The 25530-nt window shown below is 44.8% G+C and overlaps 1 protein-coding gene across 7 annotated transcripts in view; it reads right to left on the bottom strand.

Moving 5' to 3' along the window:
• Positions 1 to 25530, bottom strand: part of INVS (inversin) — a 136947-nt gene that overhangs the window by 7891 nt on the left and 103526 nt on the right. For 6 of the 7 annotated variants that reach the window (XM_019966275.2, XM_019966276.2, XM_019966274.2 and 3 more), the window contains 2 exons: positions 16941 to 17227; positions 4316 to 5033 (listed from right to left, as the gene is read on the bottom strand). In XM_019966275.2, the coding sequence (XP_019821834.2) occupies positions 4316 to 5033; positions 16941 to 17227 (1005 nt within the window). The remainder of the gene's footprint in view (positions 1 to 4315; positions 5034 to 16940; positions 17228 to 25530) is intronic. The other variant, XM_019966277.2, reaches the window with a different exon arrangement.

Genomic DNA, 25530 nt, shown 5'->3' with positions numbered 1-25530 from the left:
GCAGTCCAAGGGACTCTCAAGAGTCTTTTCAAAACCACATTTCAAAAGCATCAATTCTTTAGCACTCGGCTTTCTTTACAGTCCAACTCTCACATCCATACGTGACTACTGGAAAAACCATAGCTTTGACTAAATGGACCTTTGTTGGTAATGTCTCTGCTTTTTAATATGCTGCCTAGGTTGGTCATAGTGTTTCTTCCAATATATATATGTATTATATATATATACACAATAGAATATTATTCTGTCATAAAATAAAAAGAAATGCTGCCATTTGCAGCAACACAGACGAACCCTAAAGACCTTATTTCAGATAAAGGTAAATACTGTATTATTTCACTTACATGTACAATCTTCAAAAACAAATCCAAAGAGAAATCAGATTTGTGGTCATCAGAGATTGGGGGAGAGGAGCTGGATGAACATGATCAAAAGGTGCAAACTTCCAGTTATAAGACAAATAAGTACTGGGGATACAATGTACAATGTGATGACTATAGTTAACACTTCTTTTATGACATATGTGAAAGTTTTAAAAAAGTAAATCCTGAGTTCTCATCACAAGGGGAAAAACCTTTTACCTATGTGAGATGATGGTGTTCACTAAACTTATGTGGTAATGGTTTTATAACATATGTAAACCAAGTCATAATGCTGTACACGTTAAACTTACTCAGTGCCACATCTCAATTATATCACAATAAAAATTGGAGGGAAAAGGCTAACAGAGCCAGGAGAAGCCAACATTCAAATCAGTGCTTGTCTAGTCCAGCAGCCAAACACTGCTAATGACTTGGTCTCTACTCTGTTCTTGGTGGGGATGCTCAGAGATTTCTAAGAACAGTGGCAAAGGTTAAGAGCTGAGTCTTACGAAGACCATTCTGCGGGAGGGTGGAGCCTGGGTGGGGGAGCGGAGGGGCACCAGGGTGCTGGCCATATTTACCTCTGGTGTTTTCCTTCCAGGGTTTATCCCATGTGCACTTCCGAAGCTCTTATTGAGCCCTTGGCTGTTGTGCAGCCTCCCAGGGAAGCTGCACCAGGGTTCATTAACCACAGCTGATTAACTCCTCCTGGTGCGCCCACAGGGAGCTGCATGCCCAGTCTTAAAATACACCAGATGGGACAGAACCTTCTTCCCAAGTGCTCGAAGCTCTGTGCAGTGCTTGGTGCAGCCCTTCCCTCCTGTCCTAAAGGCTGATCGCAGTACAACTACAGCAGTTCTTCCTTTCTTTCCCCAGAGCATGACAAACCATGGCACCCCTTTACTAGAATGTACCATGTTTTCAAAAAGCCAATTATAGAGAGAAGTAAGCGTTATGGGACAACACGGCTCCCCAGTTCAATTCTTCCATATCCCCTGCTCTGCGAGCGGAGGCTGGGAACCGAGGGGTTGGCTGAAGCTGTAACAAGCTGCCACCTCACTGACTCTGGTGTGGAGACTGAGTCTGTCCAATGGTCTCATGTTCTCAAGGAGAATGTGCACTCCTGGTTTGCTGAGAATCCAAACACACCCAATGGTCCCTTTCAGCCTGGGTGTAGGGCTCTTGTGATCCAGCTGCTCCTTGCTTATTTACTTCAAAACATGCTGGAGAGGAGCTGATGGGAAGTGCCTTACACAGCAACTCCTCGTCACCACAGCAGCTTCCCAGCCCAGCTTGTCCAGTATCCAGTTTCAACCTTTAAAATAGTCAAGCCTTGACTGGTAATAAAACTCACATTCTAGGACGAAGTTTCATTTTCTCTGGGTCCCAGGTTCAATCTGCTCACCCCGTCCGGCGTGTTTTCAGCTGGCCCGCCTGCTTCCCTGGGCATATGTCCTAGGACGGTGACCTGAGTTTATGGGAGCTCATGTGCTAAGCCTTGCTCCCCACCCCTGCCCTCAGGGCCCCTGAGGGCACCTCGGACACCCCACCTCATCCTGGATGGCACTGAGGGCTCCTGGGCTTCAAACAGAAGACAGACACGGCTGTAGCAGAATCAATGAAGGGGTTTGAACTGTCGCTTGGCACGGGACTTGGCACAGTGTGCAGCTTTCCAGAAACCCTTTGGGAGCTGATGTCCCAGGACTCAGAAATGCACAGGGTGCAACCAGAGGGGCCTGTGTGCCTGCCTCCCCAGGTGGGCGCACAGACTGGGAGTCCACTGTTCCTGAGGAGAATGACTGAAGGCTCATTTGCTGCTGCAGACACTGGCTGACAGGACCTGTCAGCTGCTGACTCTTCAAAGGAGCCAGAGGCCAGTCTGACAGGCAGGCCCTGCAGCTGGGGAGCAGCTGTGGGACCCGACATGGCAAGCCTCACAAGCTTGTCTGGATCCCAGGTTTCAGCTGAGATACTTAACAATAAGTTCCTCTGGGATGGTAGCCAGTGTACATCCTGGCAGAACACCCAAGATGGGGGAGCGAGGACCCTTCCTATCTGTGGCTTCAGAGGTCACCGGTCTGAGTGGAAGGCCAGTACTGGCACATACCAGCTCTGTAAGCGGTATACCTCTCTGTGCTTGTCTCCTCCACCGTGGAACGGGGGAAGATGAGTGTCCCCGGTATCCCTCTCAGGGTTACTGTGAGGATTACCCGAGTTAATACACGTACAACTACTTATAGCAGTGTCTGGCGGGAGTGCCAGATGAAGGCAACTGCTGGTATTAGTAACAGTGATAACAACAAACCCCACAACATTATAAAAACATGTTGATGCAGTGAGACCATCCAGACAGCCTGCTCTCCAGCCTGTTCTGAGGTGAACAGCGTGAGGTTGGCCTGTGCCTCCATTATTTTGACCACGGCACACACTACCTTCACAGAGAACCTAAGGGAAAGATACCTGGACTTAAGTCAGTTGGAACTTCGAGTGCTGGATCTGATCATTAGCACCAGCCTTGTTTCTTGAGAACGTCTGTTTGTCTGAAAAACAGGGATACGAATCCCTGTCGTGTCAGCCTGTGGCATGGTTGGGAGACTGAGGAGATCAGGCACGAGGTGACTGTAAGCAGGAGCCTAAGCAGACAGGAAGATGCCCTACAGTGATGGCCGTGCAGGCCCCAGGCAGCTCGCTGGGCTCTGGGTTAGGAGACTTCAGCACAAAGATCCTTGAGGCTTCTCCCTGGACCTCCCAAGACACTCAGCTCTCCCTCTGCCAGCGTTAGGGTCTCTGGCACTTTTATCTCCCAACAGGGGCATTGATACATGGCACGCCCCTGCTCGCACTGATCTGCTTGCTTTGTTCCCCCATCAAGCTTCCTCTCTACCGAGGCGGAGACCGCATGGCTCCCACCTGCCCATGACAGTTCCGGCCCTCCCCCTGTGGGTGTGGTCATCACTGGAAGGCCTGATCTGGACTGGGGCCCAGGGAGGGCCTGCGATGTGAAAGGGATTATGAGACATGTGAAAACCTGAAGCAAAGGACTTCCGCAGTCTTCCCACACTTACACCCGGGTGTATTCGTCTCAGTACTTCAGGAAGCCCCTCCACCACTCCCAGCGCCCACTCCACTTTCTGAGCTCACACAGGTTTCTATGATGACTCAGTCACTCGATGCACTGTATCTAATGCCTGAGTAGTAAAGAGGGAAAATTATCTTACATGTGCAGTACTTTAGAACTTACAAAGCACACATTATCTCATTCCAGCAACCTGTCACAAAAGCAGGACAGGTTGCAGCAATTGTTAAACACCATTTTACAGAGGAGGAAACCGAGGGTCAGGGAGGCCATTGCTCAACATCGGATAATGTGTTAGAGCTTCACCTGAAACTCAGGCTTCCTGGTTTTTCATTTACACCCCACTATCTTGGGTCCTTTCCTATCATTCTGGGTAAAAACACCTTCCAAATAGCTTAATATAAATTATTAAGATCTAAACATGTGGGAATCTCATAGGTAGGCTCAGTAAAGTTGGCCTTGTCAGGCCAGCACATGCAATCCACTAGAAAGTATCACAGAGGGCTTTCCTGGTGGCTCCATGGTAAAAAAAAAAATCCACCTGCCAATGCAGGAGACACAGGTTCAATCCCTGGTCTGGGAAGATCCCATATGCCTCAGAGCAACTAAGCCTGTGTGCCACCACCACTCAGTCTGTGCTCTAGAGCACATGCTCTGCAACAAGAGAAGCCACTGCAGTGAGGAGCCTGCCCACCACAACTAAAGAGTAGCCTCCGCTCGCCTCAACCAGAAAAAAGCCCATGCAGCCATGAAGACCCAAAGAAGCCATAAATAAATAAAACTGCATATAAAGAAAGTGTCCCAGAGCAGAGGGAGTGTCGCGTCAGGTGGAGGACAGCCACAGAGCCAGAGCTGTGGTGGCGCCCTGCCTTCATACCTCCTCCAGGCCCGCTGGATGATCGCCGCGGCCTTGTTCTTCCTGCGGAACAGCTCCTTCCTGCTTCTTTCTCTCTGGATGATCTGCAGCCGCAGCTCTACGGGGAGAAGGTCAATGTTCACAGTCTGCCCAGGGAGGGGACCAGGAGCCGGATCAGTCTCCTTGGGTAGCCGAGTGTCTTCAGACCGGGCCGATGTCCCCAGCTTCCTGACTCCTGATCTCAACACCTCTGTGCTTGGTGGCAAATCTGAGGAGGTCCCTCCTGCGAGCTTGTCCTGTGTCACTGTGTTCCTTGGTGTCCGGTGGTGGAGAGGACTCTGCCCAGGGTGGACCACTTCCCCCTTGGCACTGCCAGGCCGGCTGGACCCGGCCGGGGAGCGCCTCCCTCCTCTGAGCTCCTGGCTGCGCCTCTTCTGGGAGGCACGCATGGCCTTGGGTGCTGCGTCCTGCCGCCGGCTGGCTTTCCAATGGCTGTCTTGCTGTGGAAGGCTTGTGGCTGCCCAGCTGGGCTCCTCGCCTTCCGCATTGGGCCCAGCCCCCTTGACATGGGAGGGCTGCTTGGAGGAGCCTTTCCCCTTGTCACAGTGCTGCTCACCAGCTGTCTCACCTCTGGGCTTCTCAGCAGGGCAGACTCCTGGACGCCTGTTTCCATCACTGCCTTCGCTAGGACTGAAGTGGACACAGGCAGATCGGCCTTTAGAATGTTCTCTGGCTGTTTCTTGGGGAGACAAGGAAGAAGGGGAGGAACCATTATTGTCCAAAACTTGGAGGGCAGGGCAGTTCTGCCCACTTGTTCACCAAAAAAATATTCAGACTTTTCCTTTCGTGTCACCGTGATAGTGATAGTATGATTAGGAAAAATTGTTTAACTTCTTTTTCTAGTAATGGTAGGTTAGACAACCTGAAAGCCTTCCCCTATAGAAACCTAGAAATTCTGACTAAAATATAATAAACGTTATTTTAAAAGCACCACAGTGCCTTCAAGAAAAATAAAAGAAATCCCTGGGGGCCAGAAACAAACAGAAAACTGAGAACTCTAGTAATAAGCTTGTGAGCTGATCCAGCGACTGTCAGGCAGGCGGTAGTGGCGAAGTGGGCGATGGCTGGTCTTATTAAATAACGGATTGTTTTAACATCCAGATAAGAACAGAAGACAAGCCTTGCAGGCAGAAAGTTAACTGGAAACAGGACACTGCATGAAGTCAGGACTCATGAGACAGTAAACTCTTGGGAAATGATAATCCAGATAAAAATATCTTCCCAGCACTGCTGCTACTGCTGCTAAGTCGCTTCAGTCGTGTCCGACTCTGTGCGACCCCATAGACGGCAGCCCACCAGGCTCCCCTGTCCCTGGGATTTTCCAGGCAAGAGTACTGGAGTGGGGTGCCATCGCCTTCTCCGCTTCCCAGCACTAGAAGATGACAAAGAAATTTGTCTCAGCCTAGGTTCCAGATAGGGTAAAGGGTCATCCATGAGAGTTTGAAACCAAAGTGCTGTGCCTCACATAGGTTTGGTATTCATTTATTCTCAACCCAGAGGAAAAATTAATATAAAAATTAGTCTCAGGATGGTGGTATTGCAGGGGGCCTCATAGAAGCAAACACAGGCCACACAGAGGGGACCTCCTAAAAATAACTTTGCAATCCAAAATTACAAAATACACAAGGAAACAGCCTACTATGAGGGATAGTTAACAGAGAAAAATAACAAGATTAGATCAACAAAAAATGTCAACTAATAGAACAATGTGTACGTGCACATACATGTGCACAAAACACACTCATTAAACACACAAAAGAAGTACAAAGTTAGAGAAAAAATTTTTAAATAACTAAACATAATTATCTAAAATGAAAATGTTAGTCTTGAGGTAATAAACAGTGAAGGAACTTCTGCTTCTATAACGGCAGAATTAACGCATACTCAAAAATCTAAAAAATCAAAAAGCTAAAATATTACAACCACCTGTTTGACAGGTGGCGCTAGTGGTAAAGAACCTGCCTGCCAATGCAAGAGACATAAGAGACATCAGTTCAATCCCTGGGTTGGGAAGATCTCCTGGAAAAGGAAATGGCAACCCACTCCAGTATTCTTGCCTGGAGAATCCCATGGACAGAGGAGCCTGGTGGGCTACAGTCCATGTGGTTGCAAAGAGTCAGATACAACTGAAGTGACTTAGCATGCATGTACCTATCTGAGGCACTGAAGAGCTAACAAGGCCAAGATCCAAGAAAATCAAGTGACCAGGAGATGAACAAGGCATTTGGGGCTACATATCCCTAAGGAAATAAGCTCCTTGAGGTTTGGAGGACAAAACTTGGAGTCCAGATTCAGCCAGGGAGCACTGGATTGGACTCCTCGATGGCTGTTCCAGGGAGAAAAGGTGAACTGGCAGTGGGCTGACCTTTGCTGGCACTGAAAGCCGCACTCTGCATCAAAGCCCCACTCTGCATCATCTCAGTTCTGGGACTGCATCATGGTGACCTTGGATTGCTCTTTCTCCTGAATGCCTGGCAGAAGTCAATGTAAATCCACCCTGGAGGAATTATTAATCATACCATGCTAGGCTTTAAGTCATTTCTCTAATTTTTTACACTCAATGGTCCAGTACTTAGTGAAAAATATACAGGGAGATGATACAAGAGAAAATTGAGAGAAGAAGAGAGGGAGGGAGAACAGACAATAAAACAGACACACAGGTCATTCAGACGTGTTTTCAGAAACAGACTTTAAAATAACTATTCTTACGTGTGGAAGAATATGTATATTCTTCATGTATGAAGGAATGGTATATAAGAAAATAGACTTGCATCTGCTCATGTGTACAAAACAAATATAGAAGGATAATCTGAAGAGACTAGACCCAATGGAGTGGGGAAGTGATAAAGAGATGAGGGAAATGCAAACAGTAGCAGGATGAGGCGGGAGAGACGCCTTCCTGAGTGAAACTTCCTGTACCGCTCTCTCAGACTTATTATAATGTTTCACATGTACCAAAACAAAATTAAAAAAAAAAAAACAGTGAATCAAAATAACAATGAGATACCACTACACATGGTAAAAATCAAAAATACTAACATCAAATGCTGGTGAGGGTGAGAAGCAACAGGAACCCTCCTTCATTGCTGGTGGGATGCAAAATGGTACAGCTGCTTTGGAAGACTGTTTGGTAGTTTCTTAAGAAATAGAACATATTCTTATCATACAATCCAGCAATCCTGCTCTTTGGTATCTTCCCAGATGAATTAAAACCTTATGTCTACCCAACATCCTGTACATGGGTGTGTATAGCAGCTTTATTCATAACTGCCCAAACTTGAAGCAGCCAAGATGCCCTTCAGTAGGTGAACATATAAATTGTGCTATATCCAGACAATGGAATATTATTCAGCAATAAAAAGGAGTGAACTAAAAGGAAATGAGTTTTTAAAAAATGAACGTGTACCAAAAAGAAATGAGCTACCCAGCCACACAGAATATTATGAAGTGAAATATTACTATCCTTGCATGAATAGTACTAATACATATTAATAAGTGAAGGAGGTCACCATGAAAAGGCCATATACTGTATGATTCCAACTATATGACATTCTGGAAAAAGGGAAAATTATGGAGACACTAAAAGGCTCAGTGGTTACCAGGCGTTCAGGAAAGACAGTGGATTTTTAGGGCAGTATGACAGTTAATGTAATGTCAACTTGACTGGTGTAAGAGATGCCCGGAGAGTTGGTAAGACATTATTTCTGGGTGTGTCTGTGAGAGTGTCTCTGGAAGAGATCAGCTTTTCGATTGGTAACCTGAGTAAAGAAGACCACCCTCACCAAGGCAGGTCGGCATAGTCCCATCTATTTAGGGCTTAAACAGAAAAAACATGGTGGAGGAAGGGTGATTTTCCTTTTCTGCTAGAGCTGGGACACCCATCTTCTCCTGCCCTTGGGCGTAGGTGCTCCTGTTTGTCGAGCTTTTGGACTTGGGCCAGGACTGGTACCAAGGCTCCTGGGTGGCTCGGTGGTAAAGAATCCACTTACTGATGCAGGAGAGACACAGGTTCAATCCCTGGGTCAGGAAGGTCCTCTAGAGTAGGAAATGGCAACCCACTCCAGTATTCTTGCCTGGAAAATTCCAGGGATAGAGGAGCCTGGCAGGTGACAGTCCATGGGGTCACAAAGAGTCAGACACAACTGAGCACGACAACTTAAACCATCAGCCCCTCGATTTCCAAAACTTTGGACTCAGATTCAGAGCATCTGTTTCCTTGTTTTTAAGCTTTCAGACTCACTGAGTCACATTGCCAGCTTTCCTGGGTTTCCAGCTTCCAGATACCAGACTATGGGTCTTCTCAGCCTCCATAATCAAACAAGCTGCTGCTGCTGCTGCTGCTGCGTCGCTTCAGTCATGTTCGACTCTGTGCGACCCCATAGATGGCAGCCAACCAGGCTTCCTGTCCCTGGGATTCTCCAGGCAAGAACACTGGAGTGGGTTGCCATTTCCTTCTCCAATGCATGAAAGTGAAAAGTGAAAGTGAAGTCGCTCAGTCGTGTCCGACTCTAGCGACCCCATGAACTGCAGCCCACCAGGCTCCTCCGTCCATGGGATTTTCCAGGCAAAAGTACTGGAGTGGGGTGCCATTGCCTTCTCAGCATAATCAAACAAGCAATCTATACCAAATCTCCTTTAACGTCTGCCTGTTTGCCTGCCTATCTATCTGTCTGTCTGTCTGTCTGTCTATTTGTCTATCTTATTGGTTCTGTTTCTCTGGAGACCCCTGATAAAAGCAGTAAAACTATTCTGTATGATACAAGTTATACAGAATGTGTAACACCAGGCGTGAATGCTGTTGTAAACTGGACTTGGGTGATAATGATATGTCAGTGTCAGTTCAGTTCAGTTGCTCAGTCGTGTCTGACTCTTTGTGACCCCATGGACTGAAGCACTCCAGGCTTCCCTATCCTTCATCAACTCCCAGAGCTTGCTCAAACTCATGTCCATCAAGTTGGTGATGCTATCCAACCATCTCATCCTCTGTCGTCCCCTTCTCCTTCTGCCTTCAATCTTTCCCAGCATCAGGGTCTTTTCCAATGAGTCAGCTCTTCACATCATGTGGCCAAAGTACTGGAGCTTCAGCTTTAGCATCAGTCCTTCCAATGAATATCCAGGACTGATTTCCTTTAGGATTGACTGGTTTGATCTCCTTGCAGTCCGAGGGACTCTAAAGAGTCTTTTCCAACAACACAGTTCAAAAGCATCAATTCCCTAGTGCCAAACTTTCTTTATGGTCCAACTCTCTCATCCATACATGACTACTGGAAAAACCATTGCTTTGACTAGATGGACCTTCGTCAGCAAAGTGACATCTCTGCTTTTTAATATGCTGTCTAGGCTTTTCAGAGCTTTTCTTCCAAAGAGCAAGCATCTTTTAATTTCATGGCTGTAGTCACCATCTGCAGTGATTTTGGAGCCCAAGAAAATAGTCTGTCACTGTTTCCATTGTTTCCCCATCTATTTGCCATGAAGTCATGGGACCAGTTGCCATGATCTTCATTTTCTGAATGTTGAGTTTTAAGCCAGCTTTTTCATTCTCCTCTTTCACTTTCATCAAGAGGCTCTTTAGTTACTCTTTGATTTCTGCCATAAGGGTGGTTTCATCTGCATATCTGTGGTTACTGATATTTCCCCCAGCAATCTTGATTCCAGCTTGTGCTTCATCCAGCCCAGCATTTCTCATGATGTACTCTGCATATAAGTTAAATAAGCAGGGGACAATATACAGCCTTGATGTACTCCTTCCCCTATTTGGAACCAGTCTGTTGTTCCATGTCTGGTTCTAACTCTTGCTTCTTGACCTGCATACAGGTTTCTCAGGAGGCAGGTAAGGTGATCTGGTATTCCCATCTCTTTAAGAACGTTCCACAGATTGTTGTGATCCACACAGTCAAAGGCTTTAGTGTAATAAATGAAGCAGAAGTAGATGTGTCAGTGTTGGTTCATCAATTATTAACAAATATGCTATTCTGGTGTAAGGTGTTGATGATGGAGGAGTATGTGGATTTGTGAGTAGGAGTATATGGGAGCTCTCTGTACTTCCTGCTCTATTTTGCTGTTAACTTAAAACTGCTCTAAAAAGCAAACTCTAGGGCTTCCCTGGGAGAAGGCAATGGCATCCCACTCCAGTACTCTTGCCTGGAAAATCCCAGGGATGGGGGAGCCTGGTGGGCTGCAGTCCATGGGGTCGCACAGAGTCGGACACGACTGAAGCGACTTAGTAATAGTAGTAGTAGGGCTTCCCTGGTGGCTCAGTGGTAAAGAATTTGCCTGCCAATACAAGAGGCATAGAATTCAATCCCTGATCTGGGAAGATCCCACATGCTGCAGGGCAACCAAGCCCTTGTGCTACAGCTATTGAGCCAGTACTCTAAAGCCTGGAAGCCACAACTGCGGAGCTCGAGGGCTGCAACTACTGAAGCCTGCACTCCCTAGAGCTGTGCTCCAAAGCAAGAGAAGCCATTGCAACAGCCCACTGCAGTGCTTCTCGCACTGCAGTGAGAAGGCCACACAGCACACCTAGAGAGTCGCCTCACTTGCCGCAACTAGAGAAAAGCCCACACAGCAGTGGAGACCCAGCACAGCCCAAAACAGATAAGAACAACTTTAAAATCTTTTTTATAAAGCAAACTCTACCATAAAGAGACAAATAATGAATAGATGATTATTAATACATGTTATTACAAACTAATAACTAATAATGATAAAAATAATGTGATTTGGGTATTAGTAGAAACAGATCAGTGAGAAAGAACAGAAAGCTAAAAATATTCCCATTTACAAAAATAAAGATGGCATGTTGAATTAGATGAGGTGCTCACAGACCCTGGGCATGACCCCAGAGAGCAACGCTATGCAAGCCTACTGCCAGCACAGTAGCTCCAGACAGCTCAATGTTTATGGCTGCTGCTGCTAAGTCGCTTCAGTCGTGTCCGACTCTGTGCCACCCCAGAGACAGCAGCCCACCAGGCTCCCCAGTCCCTGGGATTCTCCAGGCAAGAACACTGGAGTGGGTTGCCATTTCCGTCTCCAATGCAGGAAAGTGAAAAGTGAAAGTGAAGTCGCTCAGTCGTGTCCGACTCTTCGCAACCCCATGGACTGTAGCCCACCAGGCTCCTCCATCCATGGGATTTTCCAGGCAAAAGTACTGGAGTGGGGTGCCATCGCCTTCTCCTGTTTATGGCTAGCATGACCACTTATTCTCTAAAAAGAAGCCATTCGATTACAAACTCACTATACAACAAATTAAATAGGAGACATTAAAAATTAGAAAATACATGTGTTTATTTTAAAGTGAGAAAAATGTTTTCTTGGCATAAAACCACAAAGAGAAAATCTCAGAAGAAAAAATGAAACAAAATTATAGGGTATCCATAAAAGTTTATTATATATGAGAGAGAAAGGTTACTATCCTTATTATATAAAAAGATTTTAGAACTATTAAGAAAATGAAAAACCAATATAAAAATTGACAAAGGATGTTAGTGAATAATCCAGAAAATAAATATACAAAGCCAATAAAAATATGAAAAAATTTCATCTTACTAACTAGGATTTAGTAAATCCATTATTTGCCTAAGTGTTTGGAGAGAGTTTTTTGGTTTTTGCTTTTGAAAGGGTGGAACAAACTTCTTCAACCTTCTTGGTAAGAAGTTTGGCAGCAAGTTTAAAGAGCTATAAATATTAGAGATAAACACAAAACTTTATATGAAAAGCTGGTTTACATAGTCTGCAACACAGGCATGATTAAACAAAGCATGCTGTATTCATAATCTGATGTAATAATAAGCAGCTATTAACACTTTTATTGAAAACAAAGAAATGATGTAAGAATATCTCAAAACAGGATGCCCACAATTTCCTGATTTTAAGAAAAATTAGATAATTTTTTACTTTTACTGTATAATTGTTTACTTTTAAGATTTTTTAAAAAGATTTTTGTTTATTTTTAGGATTTTTATTTTTTCTTCTTTGTTCTTTTCTCTGATTTAAATGTTTTGGTAACATACATTAACTAATTTTATAATTATGAGAAAATGTCATTTTCTGTTTAAATAAAAAGTACCCCATTACCAAAAAAACCAGCAATTAGAATCAGCTAGGATGTGGGAAAGAACCCAAGATGGAATAAAAATAATAACAAATAAACCTAACACTATTACAAATAGATGAGGTAACCACACTAAAACGTGGAGAAGGGAACTTACCAAAGTAACTTTGTAAAATCATATTTTGGCTGAGTACTGTAAGACTAAGGAATGTGTGAAAATACTGCGCTCTAGTTAGTAAATTTATTTCTCAAACGGGTATGGGATGGCAATTCTAAGACTACTTTAGGTGTATAATGGGATTGAACAAATAAGCATATATATCACAGATAACTGAAGCCAGATCTGTCAGTTGGGAGAAAAAAATTTCAAATAAAAAAGATAAAAGCTAGAATAAAATCTATGGTGTCAAATGCAATTGGAGGTACTGATATGAAAACAGTGTGTGTGTGATATACACAAATAGATGCCCAATAAATATAAGAATTTCTCAGCTCTCTCTGTTGAAAGGGCTTAGGAGCAATGACAGTCCAACAGTGCTATGCACCTAGCTCTCAGATCTTGGTGTCTATGACCATCTCCAGCAAAAGGAACCAGGTTCCGTGCAGAAGTGTTGATTACAAGGCTTTGATGAGATTTCACGTTTGAAGGCACTGATATGATCACATATTGAGAAGAAAATGGATTAGAGGAATCCAGTAGATAAGTAAGACCAGCTGGGAAGTTACTGCAATAGTCCAAGACAGAGACGAAGGTAAACAAATGTTAGGTAGACCATGTGGCGGTAGTAGATGAGATATGCAGAACGGATCTGGAAGATATTTAGGAAGTAAAGGTGACAAGACCTGGTGACAGACTGGATTTTGAGTGGTAAAGTAAAAGAAGAAAATGATCAGATTTTACTCCTGGGATGGACATACAGATGGATGAATATGTCATTAACCAAGATCAGGAACAGGTTTACATGAAATCATGATCAATTCTATCTTGGACAGGTTGAGTTTGAGATACCTTGGGGATATCTAAATGATGACACAGTAAATAACTGAATATACATAACTGGGGTAAGGAAAGAGGTAAGCAAACAGAGTTTGCTGCCTTAGCCACCATGCATGTTCCAAATGTAAGGGCCACTGATACTCCCACCAGTCATACCCACTGAATCTCAAGCACTTAGCCAGTACCATACAGATATATATTCAACAAATGCTTATTATATCTCTTATGTGCCCAATACCCTGCTGGGATACAGAAGTAAGACATACTGGTCCTTCTGATAGACTGTTTAATGGCCAAGGATTCTTCCCATCTGAGGATCCATTCACCTTTCAAATGTGATTTTGCAATATGTCTGTGTCTCCACTCTCTTGAACTGGGCTGGCCTTGTGAATTGCTCTAATCCACAGAATGTGGTAGAAGGGATGTGATAGTTCTGGAACTCAGGCCTCAAAAGGGCCTGTGGCTTCTGCTTTCCTTTTTCAGGACACCGCCCTGAGAACAGTATGAAAGTAAGATGATCTACCTTACTGGAGGATGAAAGGGCATGTAGAAGAGAACTGAGACACCAACCGCCAACAGCCAGCGCCAATTGTCAGAAATGTGAAGGAAGACATCAGGACTTTCTAGCCTGACCACCCTTCTAGCGGCTACGAAAGCAAGCCCAGCTGATCCAGTAGAGGAACTGCCTAACCAACTCACAGAACTGTGAGAAATAATAAAGCATTGTTTTAAGCCACTTAGTTTGGAGGGTGGGGTGTTATGCCACTAGAGATAATCAATACAGAAACTGATACCTAAAAAAGAGGCTTGCTGGCCTAGCAAAAACCCAAAGCACTGACTTTGGGACTGGCAGGTGAGCAGAGGTTAGAAAGACAATGAAGAAACTATTAGTGAAGACTAGAGAAGTGCTATAGGAAGTTGCTATAGGAGTCGCTACAGGAGTCTGGACAAAAGAGAACCATGTAGCTCAGTGGTATGATAACTGGCAACCTGCAGTAACTTGGAAGACAGAAAATACACCTAATGAACTTATAGTTATGGCTTAGGAGTTTTCCAGGAGGAATGTTGAAGAAAATATCAAATGGAAGTTTTTAGCTGCATATGATAAAGTGTGGAGAGAAAGAGGGCTTCCCAGGTGGTGCTAGTGGTAAAGAACCTATGTGCCAGTGCAGGAGACATAAGAGACTCAGGTTAGGTCCCTGGAGGAGGACATGGCAACCCACTCTAGTATTCTTGCCTGGAGAACACTCATGGACAGAGAAGTCTGGCAGGCTACAGTTATAGGGTCGCATAGAGTTGCATATGACTGAAGCAACTTAGCACACACACACAGAGAAAGAAATAAGATAAAGAAAGAACTTTTAGCTAGACAAAAGAACTTCTAAGAATCTCAAGGGCATTTTTCCATAGTAGCCTGAGCCACCCAAAGTAGAGAAAGGCCTATTTGAAAAATAATCATTGATGTGGTTTTGGAACATGAAATGAACTCAATCAGATTCACAGGAAACCCATGAATATTTCTGAAATAATTGTATCACTGAGAGTACCACCAGCTTGACCTATGGAGGCAGTTTCAAACACAAAGGAGCCTCTGGGGCCTCAATTTCTCTTATGCTGGAAACAGGCTATGAAAGCTACTCAGCTGCAAATATGGGCTACGTCTCATTGAAAAGGAAGACTTCTCAGCAGGGCCAAGAACCCAGGTGGCACAGCCCAGAGCCAAGACGAACATGGCATAGAAAACACACAGAGGAGTAAAACCAGACCTTAATCAAGGCATATTTCATACCTCAGAGTAGGAGCCTTGCTAATGTATAACCAGGTGGCTTTCAGAACTGCTATGGACTAGTGACTGCTATGGAGAAGGCAATGGCACCCCACTCTAGTACTCTTACATGCAAAATCCCATGGATGGAGGAGCCTGATGGGCTGCAGTCCATGGGGTTGTGAAGAGTCGGACGTGACTGAGTAACTTCCCTTTCACTTTTCACTTTCACGCATTGGAGAAGGAAATGACAACTCACCCCAGTGTTCTTGGCTAGAGAATCCCAGGGACGGCGGAGCCTGGTCGGCTGCCGTCTATGGCGTCGCACAGAGTCGGACACGACTGAAGCGACTTAATAGCAGCAGCAGCAGTGACTGCTATGTACCAATTTCTCCTCTTTTGGAACAGGAGTATCTATTGTGGTTTGTGTGCATCCACAGTTGTTCAGTCGTGTCTGACTCTTTCTGACCCCATGGACTGTAGCCTGCCAGGCTCCTCAGTCCATGAAATTTCCCAGGCAAGAATACTGGAGTGGGTTGCCATTTCCTTTTCTAGGGGATCTTCTCAACCCAGAGATCAAGTCCAAATCTCCTGCACTAGTAGGTGGATTCTTTACCTCTGAGCCACCTGGGATTCTGTTCCTATCTCACCACTGCTTACTGGATGCATGTGTGGGCCAATGTGTGTTCTTGTTGACTGTTCTCTGAATCAGAAAGATTCATGGGGAATCTCACACAGGTCTCAAGATCCCAGACTTCAAACTTGATGTGTTAACTGGGATGAGATTTTTGGGTCCTAAAGATAAGGGGTAAAACATTTTACATGTGGGAGAAATGTGAATAATCTGTGGCCAAAAAGTAACTGTGATAGATTGTTTAATAGCCAAAAATTAGTCCCATCTTAGTATGCAAAGATGGATTCTATTTCTTTATGTTATTTAGTCTGGGATGGTCATACAACTTGCTTTGATCAACAAAATGTGGTGTGCACATTCTTGAGCCTATTCCTCAAGAAGTCTTATAGCTTTTTCTTGTGCTTTGTTAGAATGATGTCCAAGACCACTGTGTAAGGAAGCCAGTCTAGCCTATGGGAGGATGAAAGGCCATGTAAAAGAGTCAAGGAATCCCAGCTGACAGCCACTATCAACTGCCAGATATTCAAGTCAGTCCATCTTAGACCAACCAATTCAGCTGACCTTGACCTGAATGTAGCCACACGAGTGAGTGTAGATGATGCCTGAAGAGGAACTGCAAGACCCACCCACAGAATATTGTAAATCACTTAGTTTTAGGGTAGTCTGTTACACAGCATTAGATAACTGATGCAATCCTGATTTTACAGGTTGTATAGTCTAGTGGAAAAAACAGACAAGTAAGCCAGTAATCCACTAACAGTGCAAGGTGATGATCTTTACATTAAGGATGCACAGGAAAGCTGTGGGAGCACACAGAAGGGAAAAAAAAGCTTCATTTGGTGGGAATGCATGAGTGTCAGAGGAAGGAGCATTCACTCTGAGAGCTAAAACATAAGAGGCATTTTAATTAACATGGGTAAGGGGACTGCTATATAATGATCCCATGCGAAGAAAGAATTTGAGGAAATACAACAGGAAGGGAAGAAAAGAGAAACAGAAAAAATAAACAAAATAAATGATACAGTGGCAGACTTAAGTGCTGACATAATTACCTTAAATGTAAATGGTCTACATAATATGAAACAAAAGAGCCCACAGTCCATGGGTTAGCGCTGAATCGCAAGGCAATACACTTACCATTTGGTTTTCTGGGTTCTGTTCTCTGCAAGTCTGAGGAGAGCTGCTGCTCCTTCTGGGGGGCTCTGCTTGGAGACCCTCTACCTGGAGATCGTCTGCAGGCTTTCCGCTCAGGGCCTTGGGCCTTGTCGCTGCAGGGGGGCTGTTTGCTGGGGGCCCGGCTCTGTCTGTGGGGCTCAGCTTGGGTTCTGGGCAGACAGAGAGGAGCATGGGGTCTGCAGGAATCTGGGCTTAGCCTTCCTTTCTGCTGTTCTGCCTCTCTTCGCTTGTTTTCTTCTTCTCGTTTCCTGGGAACAAAACCAAGGGCAGAGAGGAAAAAACTCAGAGCGTTACCTATTCAAGTATTCCTGAGTGAGATTTGATTTTTAAAAGGAGCTACCACAACACAGGGGGGATTTGGTAATTCACAATTTCACAGATTCCTGACTTTTCTATCTGAAAGGATGATGGAGCTGGAAAGAACCTTATAGTTCAACCTGTGCCCAGCGGGGACACACATGACATGAAACTGTTTGCTGAGATACAGCAGGATCCCACGGTTTGTGTCCCCAAGCTAGTGATCCCTGGAGCTGTAACTACACTCTTTTCTCCTGTTCCAGAAAGTACATCAGAACGCAACTGAGAATGATAAGCAGAGGGATAACCTTTAATCTTCTCTATTCACTAAAAAGACCACTGGCAAACCTTAACGATGACGTGAAAAAATACGCAAATAGACCTTGAGTAAGTCACTTTCCTGTCGAAGACCCAACTTCTCCAGGTCTAAGGCTCGTAGGACAGCTCGTGTGCGTGCGCACGTGTGCTCAGTTTTGTCTGACTCTTTGCAACCCCAAGGATTGTAGCCCGCCAGACTCCTTTGTCATGGAGTTTTCCAGGCAAGAATACTGGAGTGGGTTGTCATTTCCTGCCTCAGGGGATCTTCCTGAGCTAGGGATTGAGCCTAAATCTCTTGCATCTCCTGCATTGGCAGGTGGATTCTTTACCATTAGTGCCACCTGAGAAGCGCTTATATGATAGCTAATAATCCTGAACTGATTTAAGAGTCTGTTTGGATGTCTTGTGAAAGCCCCAGTGGCTCAAATGGTAAAGAATCTGCCTTCAAAGCAGGAGACTAAGGTTTGATCCCTGGGTCAAAAAGATCCCTTGGAGAAGGAAATGGTTACCCACTCCAGTATTCTTTCCTGGAGAATGCCATGGACAGAGGAGCCTGGCAGGTTGCAGTCCATGGGGTCACAAAGAGCCAGACACGACTGAGTGACCAATAGTTTTTTACTTTTCACTTTTGGAATGTCTTGATAAAATCAGGGCTATGTTTTATAATGAGATGGAGAGATTTCTTTTATCAGAGTATCTGGTATCAGGGTCCCTCTTAGTTGGGGGCCTTGTTTACACAAATATTTTAATAAGCTTGAGGACAGGATTGAGTGCTGGTAGAAGAGACCCTCAGGGCCTAGGTGATGACTGACTTTGAGGCTCCAGAGAAGAGGCCTGATCTCTTAGGATACAAAGAATTTATTTGTAGTTCCTGACAGGGAGGGAAGAGATGAAGAACAAGAGAGAGAATGGAGGAGGAAGAGGAAATGAAAGACTGGGTACCGCGTGGAGCAAGAGTGGGACAGAGAATCCGCCCAGGGTGAGGGGACAGCCAAGGACTTTAGATCCGTGATTCACATACTTTAAGGAATGGGATCTCCTGGGATCTTGGTAAAACCTAGATGCTGACTTGCCAGGCCTGGGGTTGGGCTCAAGATATTGTATTTCTATCAAGCACCCAGGTCATACAGGTACTATAGGGCCTCTGACCACACCCTGAGAAGCAAAGCTTAAGAGAACAGGCAAGTCTCATGCAGACTGTTAACTATCCTCAGGTGCACTGTTAATTATACCATTATGGGATATGAAATGGGAATCTTCCTGATGACACCAGTTTTCTGGAAGGTCCCATGCTCATACATGCCTTTTCATAAGCAACATGAAAGTTGCAGGGCTAAGGTCCCAGACATAGAAGCAACAGCTGAGACAGAGACCCCAAGCCCCCAGGAAGTCACAGAATTCAGATTTCCACAGACTGTGCAATGTGAAGCAAAGCTTATTTATATCTCAAGGGACAGGGAAGACCAGATGACAGATACCTGAGTCACACTTAAACAGAAAGCCTGGTCAACCCAACTCCCCTTCTGAAGGTCTCTTGGCCTGTGTTGTGAAGCCCTCCTGCTAGGTTCCCACTGGGTGCCACCCCAGAGACAGTGCTCCGGTGGGTCGTGCTGACTCCAGTGCAGCTCGAACGTTCTCATTCAGCTGTAGTCTTGTTACAGGCCTCTCAAAGCACTGACACTGGCATATGCTGCACTGCAATCGACAGGCGAGCCGGAGAGCCTGTCATCCTCAGTGCCTGCGATTCACACGGGCGGTGCCGTTTCAGGGCGATTCGTCTGGGAGAAGCCTGCTTTCAGAAGAAGGTGGAAGTATCTGGGTGGCAGAGGTGCTGCTAATTGATAACAGCCTTGCTCCTGGCAGGGAGGTGGGGAGCTGCTCTCTTTACGAGGCTGGATGAGAATGTTGGTCCTGCAGACAGACAGGCGTGTGGGGTTGCCCAGCTTGGCACCTGCGTGGATATATCACTGCCATCAACGGGGCCTTTGAGGTGATAACCTAGACTTTGTTATTTGAGCAGTCATTTATTTCGCTTTGTTTTAGGAGACCAAACAGCTCTCCTTTTCAATTCCAAGAAGCCGCTGTACAATTAGCCCTGGGGGGGCAAACTTTGTCACTGCAGACCTTTCTGGGCCTCCCACGAGGACAGCCATGGGACAAACAGGGGACCCAGCCTTTCAGAGCGATCAGGCTGGCCAGCACGTGGGGAGCTCAGCCTTTCAGAGTGATCAGGCTGGCCAGCACATGGGGAGCGCTGCCTTTTTAAGACTCCTCTGGAGGGGGAGGTTTGCAAAGGGGTTGGTTTTTCATTGTGGTAGAACTCAGTAAGCCGGGAGAAAGAATGTAACCAGGAAAATATATAATTACACCCTCAGCTGATGAACAGAATTAATGTTTTTCAAAAACTGATGCATTTTGCACTTTAAAAAATCTTTCAATGCACACATTCCACAAATGTGCATTTCACGAGAGCTGTGGTTCTTGATGTAAAAGTTGTGATCCTGAGGAGAAGGAGGGGGGATTAAAACTAGGAATTATGCCTGACCTGCATCCTATTTTATCTATACTGCCTCCTTGAAACAAAAAGCAACAACCACCACAATCACCACAATCACCACAACCACCACCACAGAGACACACACACAGGAAACAGCTCCTGAGAACAGAACATGATCCTCTGTGTGTGTGTGTGTGTGTGTGTGTGTGTGTGTGTGTTAGTTGCCCTGGGGAAAAAAGGTCCAGAACCACTGCTTAGAGTCTAAGATGCTGAAAGAATCTCAGTTCACTGAGGCCAGGCTCTTATTTGCCAGATAAGGAAACTGAGGCAGAGAGCTTAGTGACTTGCCTAATGTTACGTGCAAAACTATATACAGAGCTGAGCTGGACTTGGCAGCTTTACTTCGTCCTGTAAAATTCACCTCACAAAATCAATTTTTAAGAATTTCAATCTTCTTCTATCATGTAAAAAATGAACTGAGTCATAAGAAGAAAGTGGCAACACCACATCAAAGTGACCATTAACAGCACTTCAAGTTAGCTTCTAGCTTAGCTTTTAGTCCTGAACTCTTAGAATCAATAATTATCCTAAAATTTCAGTGTGTTTTCTCTGACTAACTTATTGCAGAATGTCAAAGATCTTTAATCTTCAGGATGGGCCATGCTATACACTTGACCTATTTTTGTAAAGTTCAGGAAACAAATAAAAGAGGACAAACTAAAGTTATTCTACTTTACATGAAATCTTAAAGAGGAAAAAAAACCCTGGCCATGACACAGCAAGCAACATTTTAGCTGGAAATTTATTAAGATGGCAGAATCTTAACCAGTCCCACATTTTCCTCCCCTTTTTCTCTAAGGGAAATCAGCCAGACAACAGCTTCTGATGGGCCACCAATTAGTCTGGCTTGTACTGTCTTTCTAGAGCAATTTGAACCACTCCCTAGAGGCTCACAGTATAAAAATGTGAGAAAGCCAACCAGGGATCATCAGATCTCTGACATCTGCTTCAGGTGCTGTCCGCCACAGGGTGAAGAGGGTCTCCAAAGGATGGGCTAGAGGAACGGGGGTTGTTTCCCCCAGAGGAAAAAAGACCAGAGGCGTACTTTGCTGGTGCAAATCTCTGAAGGGCTGTAGTGGGGCAGAGATATACCCTGGAACTCTCCCAAGACAGATCTAAGACCCAAGGAGAGGACTTGACAAATGAGTAGCCGAGATGACAACAGCAAAAAAAAAAAAGAAAAAAGGCTGATAAGAAACCAAGTGAGCTCTGCACTGTGGCAGTTATCATCATAGCCAATGAGGTTTATCCGAGCTGCAGTTATTGCTAATTGAAAACTTTTCCAAGGAACGAATGTGGGTCAGTTGTAGTGAGTGGATGGACCTAGAGTGAAGTCAGAAGGAGAAAAACGAATACTGTATATGAATGCATATATATGAAATCTAGAAAAACAGTACTGATGAACCTATTTATAAGGAAGAAACGGACAGGCAGATACAGAGAACAGACTTGTGGGTATAGTGCGGAAAAGAGAGGGTAGGGTAGAATTGAGAAAGTACCAGTGACAGATATAGACTATCATGTGTAAAACAGAGTTACTGGGAAGCTGCCATAGAACACAAGGAGCACAGCCCAGCTCTCTGTGATGACCTAGAGGGGTGGGATGAGAGAGGAGAGGGAGGCTCAAGAGGGAGAGGAGAAATGTGTAGTTGTGACTAATTCCCCTTATTGTGTGGTGGAGGCCAACACAACATTGTAAAGCAATTATCCTCAATAAAAAAAAGAAGAAGGAAAAAAGAAACCAAAATATCAAAAGATTGCTTGTCGTGCAGAGAACTAGGTCAAGGGCAGTAACTTCAACGACTTGAATGTTCCACAGCTTCAGCATCTCAGCATTGGAGGCATCTGTTTGCACAACACAGCACATTCTTGCCTCTGGGTCTGGAAAGTTTAAGTCCTGGAAGTTGATGGAGTTTTTTTTTCCCTACCCCACTGTGTGGCTTCCACAGAGAGTTGTATTAATAGTTGTCCAGTTTCATCAAAAAGAAAGCAATTCTGCCAGACACCACAGAAATAAAGCAGCTCATTCTCATTCATGAGTACTCAAGTTGCCAGTGCCATGAATACAGGACTAAGAGAGGTTTGAGAGATGTGATTAAAATGGTTTCCACAGAAAAGGAAGGTTAAGTTAGCGTGTCCTGCTGTTGCACTGATTACACCTGCATTTGCCCTGGTGACTTTCTTGGTCATAGTCCTGGTGTAGGCTTGGGGCCAACTAATTTTCTTAACTTTCTCAAGGATTTGGGAGGATACTGGTATGCTCTGCTAGGTTAGCTCTGAGTCATAAGAAGATTTTTCCTGAACCATGTTGCAGAATTGATGGTGGCAGCTTGGTGCCACTCTCTTAACAGCCATTGGAGACAACATGCACAGCTGAGTGAGCGCTGGGTTAAGACAAAAGCTGATGGGGGGCCTGGTGACCTTTGGCACCAACAGTTACATATTGCATATAAGTCAGAGAAAAGAAGCAGGGCCCTTCCATGCCAGCCTATCAGATAGTGCTAGGATCTGGAGAGCCTACTGCACAAGCATGGCTGGGGGTTGTTCCCCAGAACCAAGCCATGGCAGGAACCCTGGCTTAGGGTAAGACTGAGATCCATGTGCCAACCTCCTCCCTTACTAGCTGAGTGATTTCAGGCAAGTTAATCGGTGTTACCATCCCCTGCATGAAATGAGTTTAAGGACAGTTGCCTTGTTTACTTTACTGAGTTATTGTAAGGGTTTAATGTACAAGAATTTTGTAAACTGTAAAGCACTATATCAATATAAGTAATCATTTTTATTTTATTGACAGGTAAAGCTGTTAAGCTGTCACTGGTTCTGGCTGTAAGTGAAGAAATGTGGGTGTGGCATGAATGCCTCACCATCTAGGAGTTACAGGGCTGGGCCTGATGATATTTTCAGGAAATGCTCATTGTTGAAACCACACAACCCCTTTTTCTGTAGAAGCCATATTAATCACATCTCTCAAGCCTCTCTTGCGTGTGTGTTAAGTCACTTCAGTCATGTCCAACTTTTTATGACCCTATGGACTGTAGCCTGCCAGGCTCCACTGTCCATGTGATTCTCCAGGCAAGAATACTGGAGTGGGTTCCCATTTTCTCCTCCAGGGGATCTTCCCAACCCAGGGATCGAACCTGGATCTCCTGCTTTGCAGGCAGATTCTTTATTATTACATGCTTGCTATTAAAAAGCAGAGACATCACTTCGCTGACAAAGGTCCATATAGTGAAAGCTATGGTTTTTCCATAGTCACACAGGGATATTGGAGAAGGAAATGGACACTCACTGTAGTATTCTTGCCTGGAAAATCCCATGGACAGAGGAGCCTGGTGGGCTACAGTCTAAGGGGCCGCAAAGAGTCAGACATTGCTGACCAAGTAAGAACATAGGGATATGAGAGTTGGACCATAAAGAAGGCTGAGCACCAAAGAATTGGTGCCTTCGAATTGTGGTGCCAGAGAAGCCTCTTGAGAATCCACTGGGCAACAAAGAGTAAAACCAGTCAATCCTAAAGGAAATCAACCCTGAATATTCACTGGGAGGACTAAGGCTGAAGCTCCAACACTTTGGTCACCTGATGCAAAGAGCCAACTCACTGGAAAAGACTCTGATGCTAGGAAAGACTGAGGGCAGGAGGAGAAGATGGTGACAGAGGATGAGATGATTGGATGTTATCACCAATTCAATGGACATGAATTTGAACAAACTCTGATGGTGGAGTATAGAGGAGCCTGACATGCTACAGTCCATGGGATCGCAAAGAGTCAGACAGGACTTAGTGACTGAAGAACAAGAAACATATCAAAGGCTTTAAGTCACTAGAAGTATGGAGGTACCTAACACAATCCCTGCTCTCCAGGAACTGACAATCTAGTTGGGAAATCAGACCCATACCTCCTGCAGATGCTGAATTCGAGATATGATGCATGCTAAAACAGAAGTATTAACCCAGAGCTGGGGGTTGGGGATATGGGAGACTAATTAAACTGGAAGATAATAAAAAGGTTACATAGAAATAATGTCAAAGTTAGAAAGGAGGGAAGTGAGAGAAGGTTATTTCAGGCAGACAGAGGGCACAGCTCTCATAGAATCTTTGACTCAGAAGAGATCTGAGAGCCCGGCTCTTTTATATAGTTTTTAAAATTCCTTATATATTTATCCTAGAGAGATGATAATTCAATTTCTCCTGGAACATTTCCAGTGAGAGGAAACTGATTACCTCAGAAGACAGAAAAGGTTTGGCTCTAACCTTTTCGGTTGGTACTGCATTGGATGGGGGGTGAGGGGGGAGGGTCTGTCAGATTCTATCTCTTCATTGTTGCTGAAGCACAGGCTTAGTAATATTTGGTCTTTGACTTCCTCTCAAGGGAATAAGAAAATGTCATGCGTTTTAGGACCTTTGACTTATAGAATGTTATAGCTGGAAGGAACCTTAGATATCATTTAGTCCAATTAAAAAAAAAATCTTTCTGTGATTCATGAACCATCTTAGAGAATGTGATAAAAATCTATAGATCCTCTCCTCCCACCAAATGTACATGCGCTCATAACATACAAAATACTGCCTACAGTTTCAGGGCATTCATGGAGCCCCAAAACCTGTCCCGAACTAAAAAATTTTCTTTTCATTGAGAAACTGAGGCTCAGAGAAGTGGAATAGCATGGAGTGGAATGATGGAAGTGTTCTCACGCATCAGACCACAGGCGAGCAGAAGATTCAGAACTAAAGGTCAACCCTGAAGAAAGGCACTGACAAACGGAAGATGTTTGGGGAGCAGGCTGCAAGGGGATCTATTACAAAGTGAGAAGGAGAGCTGGAGTCGGAGTGCGAGTATCAGGAGCACCTTCTTTAATTATCTGGAAGTTGGTTTATGGAAGAGGATTTAGACTTTTCTCTTTTGCTTCAAGGGGCAGCTCAAGATCAAAAGGGAGAAAAGAACGCCTGCCAACAGTGTGACACTCAGTCACGTCCGATTCTTTGTGACCCCATGGACTGTAGCCCACCAGGCTCCTCTGTCCATGGGGTTCTCCAGGCAAGAACACTGGCAACAGAACTGTCCACTAGTGAAATGTGCTGCCTTAGAGGCACAGAACTCCTTGTCACTTGACTTTTTGAGGACACAGAACAACCTCCCATTAAAGGAACTTGAGCATCATGAGAGCTTGAACTGGGTGACCCAAACTGGATTTGATTACATAACTCTAAGAGACAGAGTCTCATACACTAGTCAGAAAGAAGCTCAGGTCTCCCAAAAGCGTGGGGGTGTAAGGAAAGCTGTAAGTGAGGAAGTGAAGAAAGTTCAAGACGATTGAGATGTCAGGGGTGAGGGTGGGAGGGTGGAATTAGTGGAGAGAAAGGTGAGACTTGGAGATATA

Source organism: Bos indicus, chromosome 8 (assembly GCF_029378745.1).
Source record: "Bos indicus isolate NIAB-ARS_2022 breed Sahiwal x Tharparkar chromosome 8, NIAB-ARS_B.indTharparkar_mat_pri_1.0, whole genome shotgun sequence".
NCBI classification, from domain to species: Eukaryota; Metazoa; Chordata; class Mammalia; order Artiodactyla; family Bovidae; genus Bos; species Bos indicus.
This window is presented reverse-complemented; position numbering and strand designations above follow the sequence as displayed.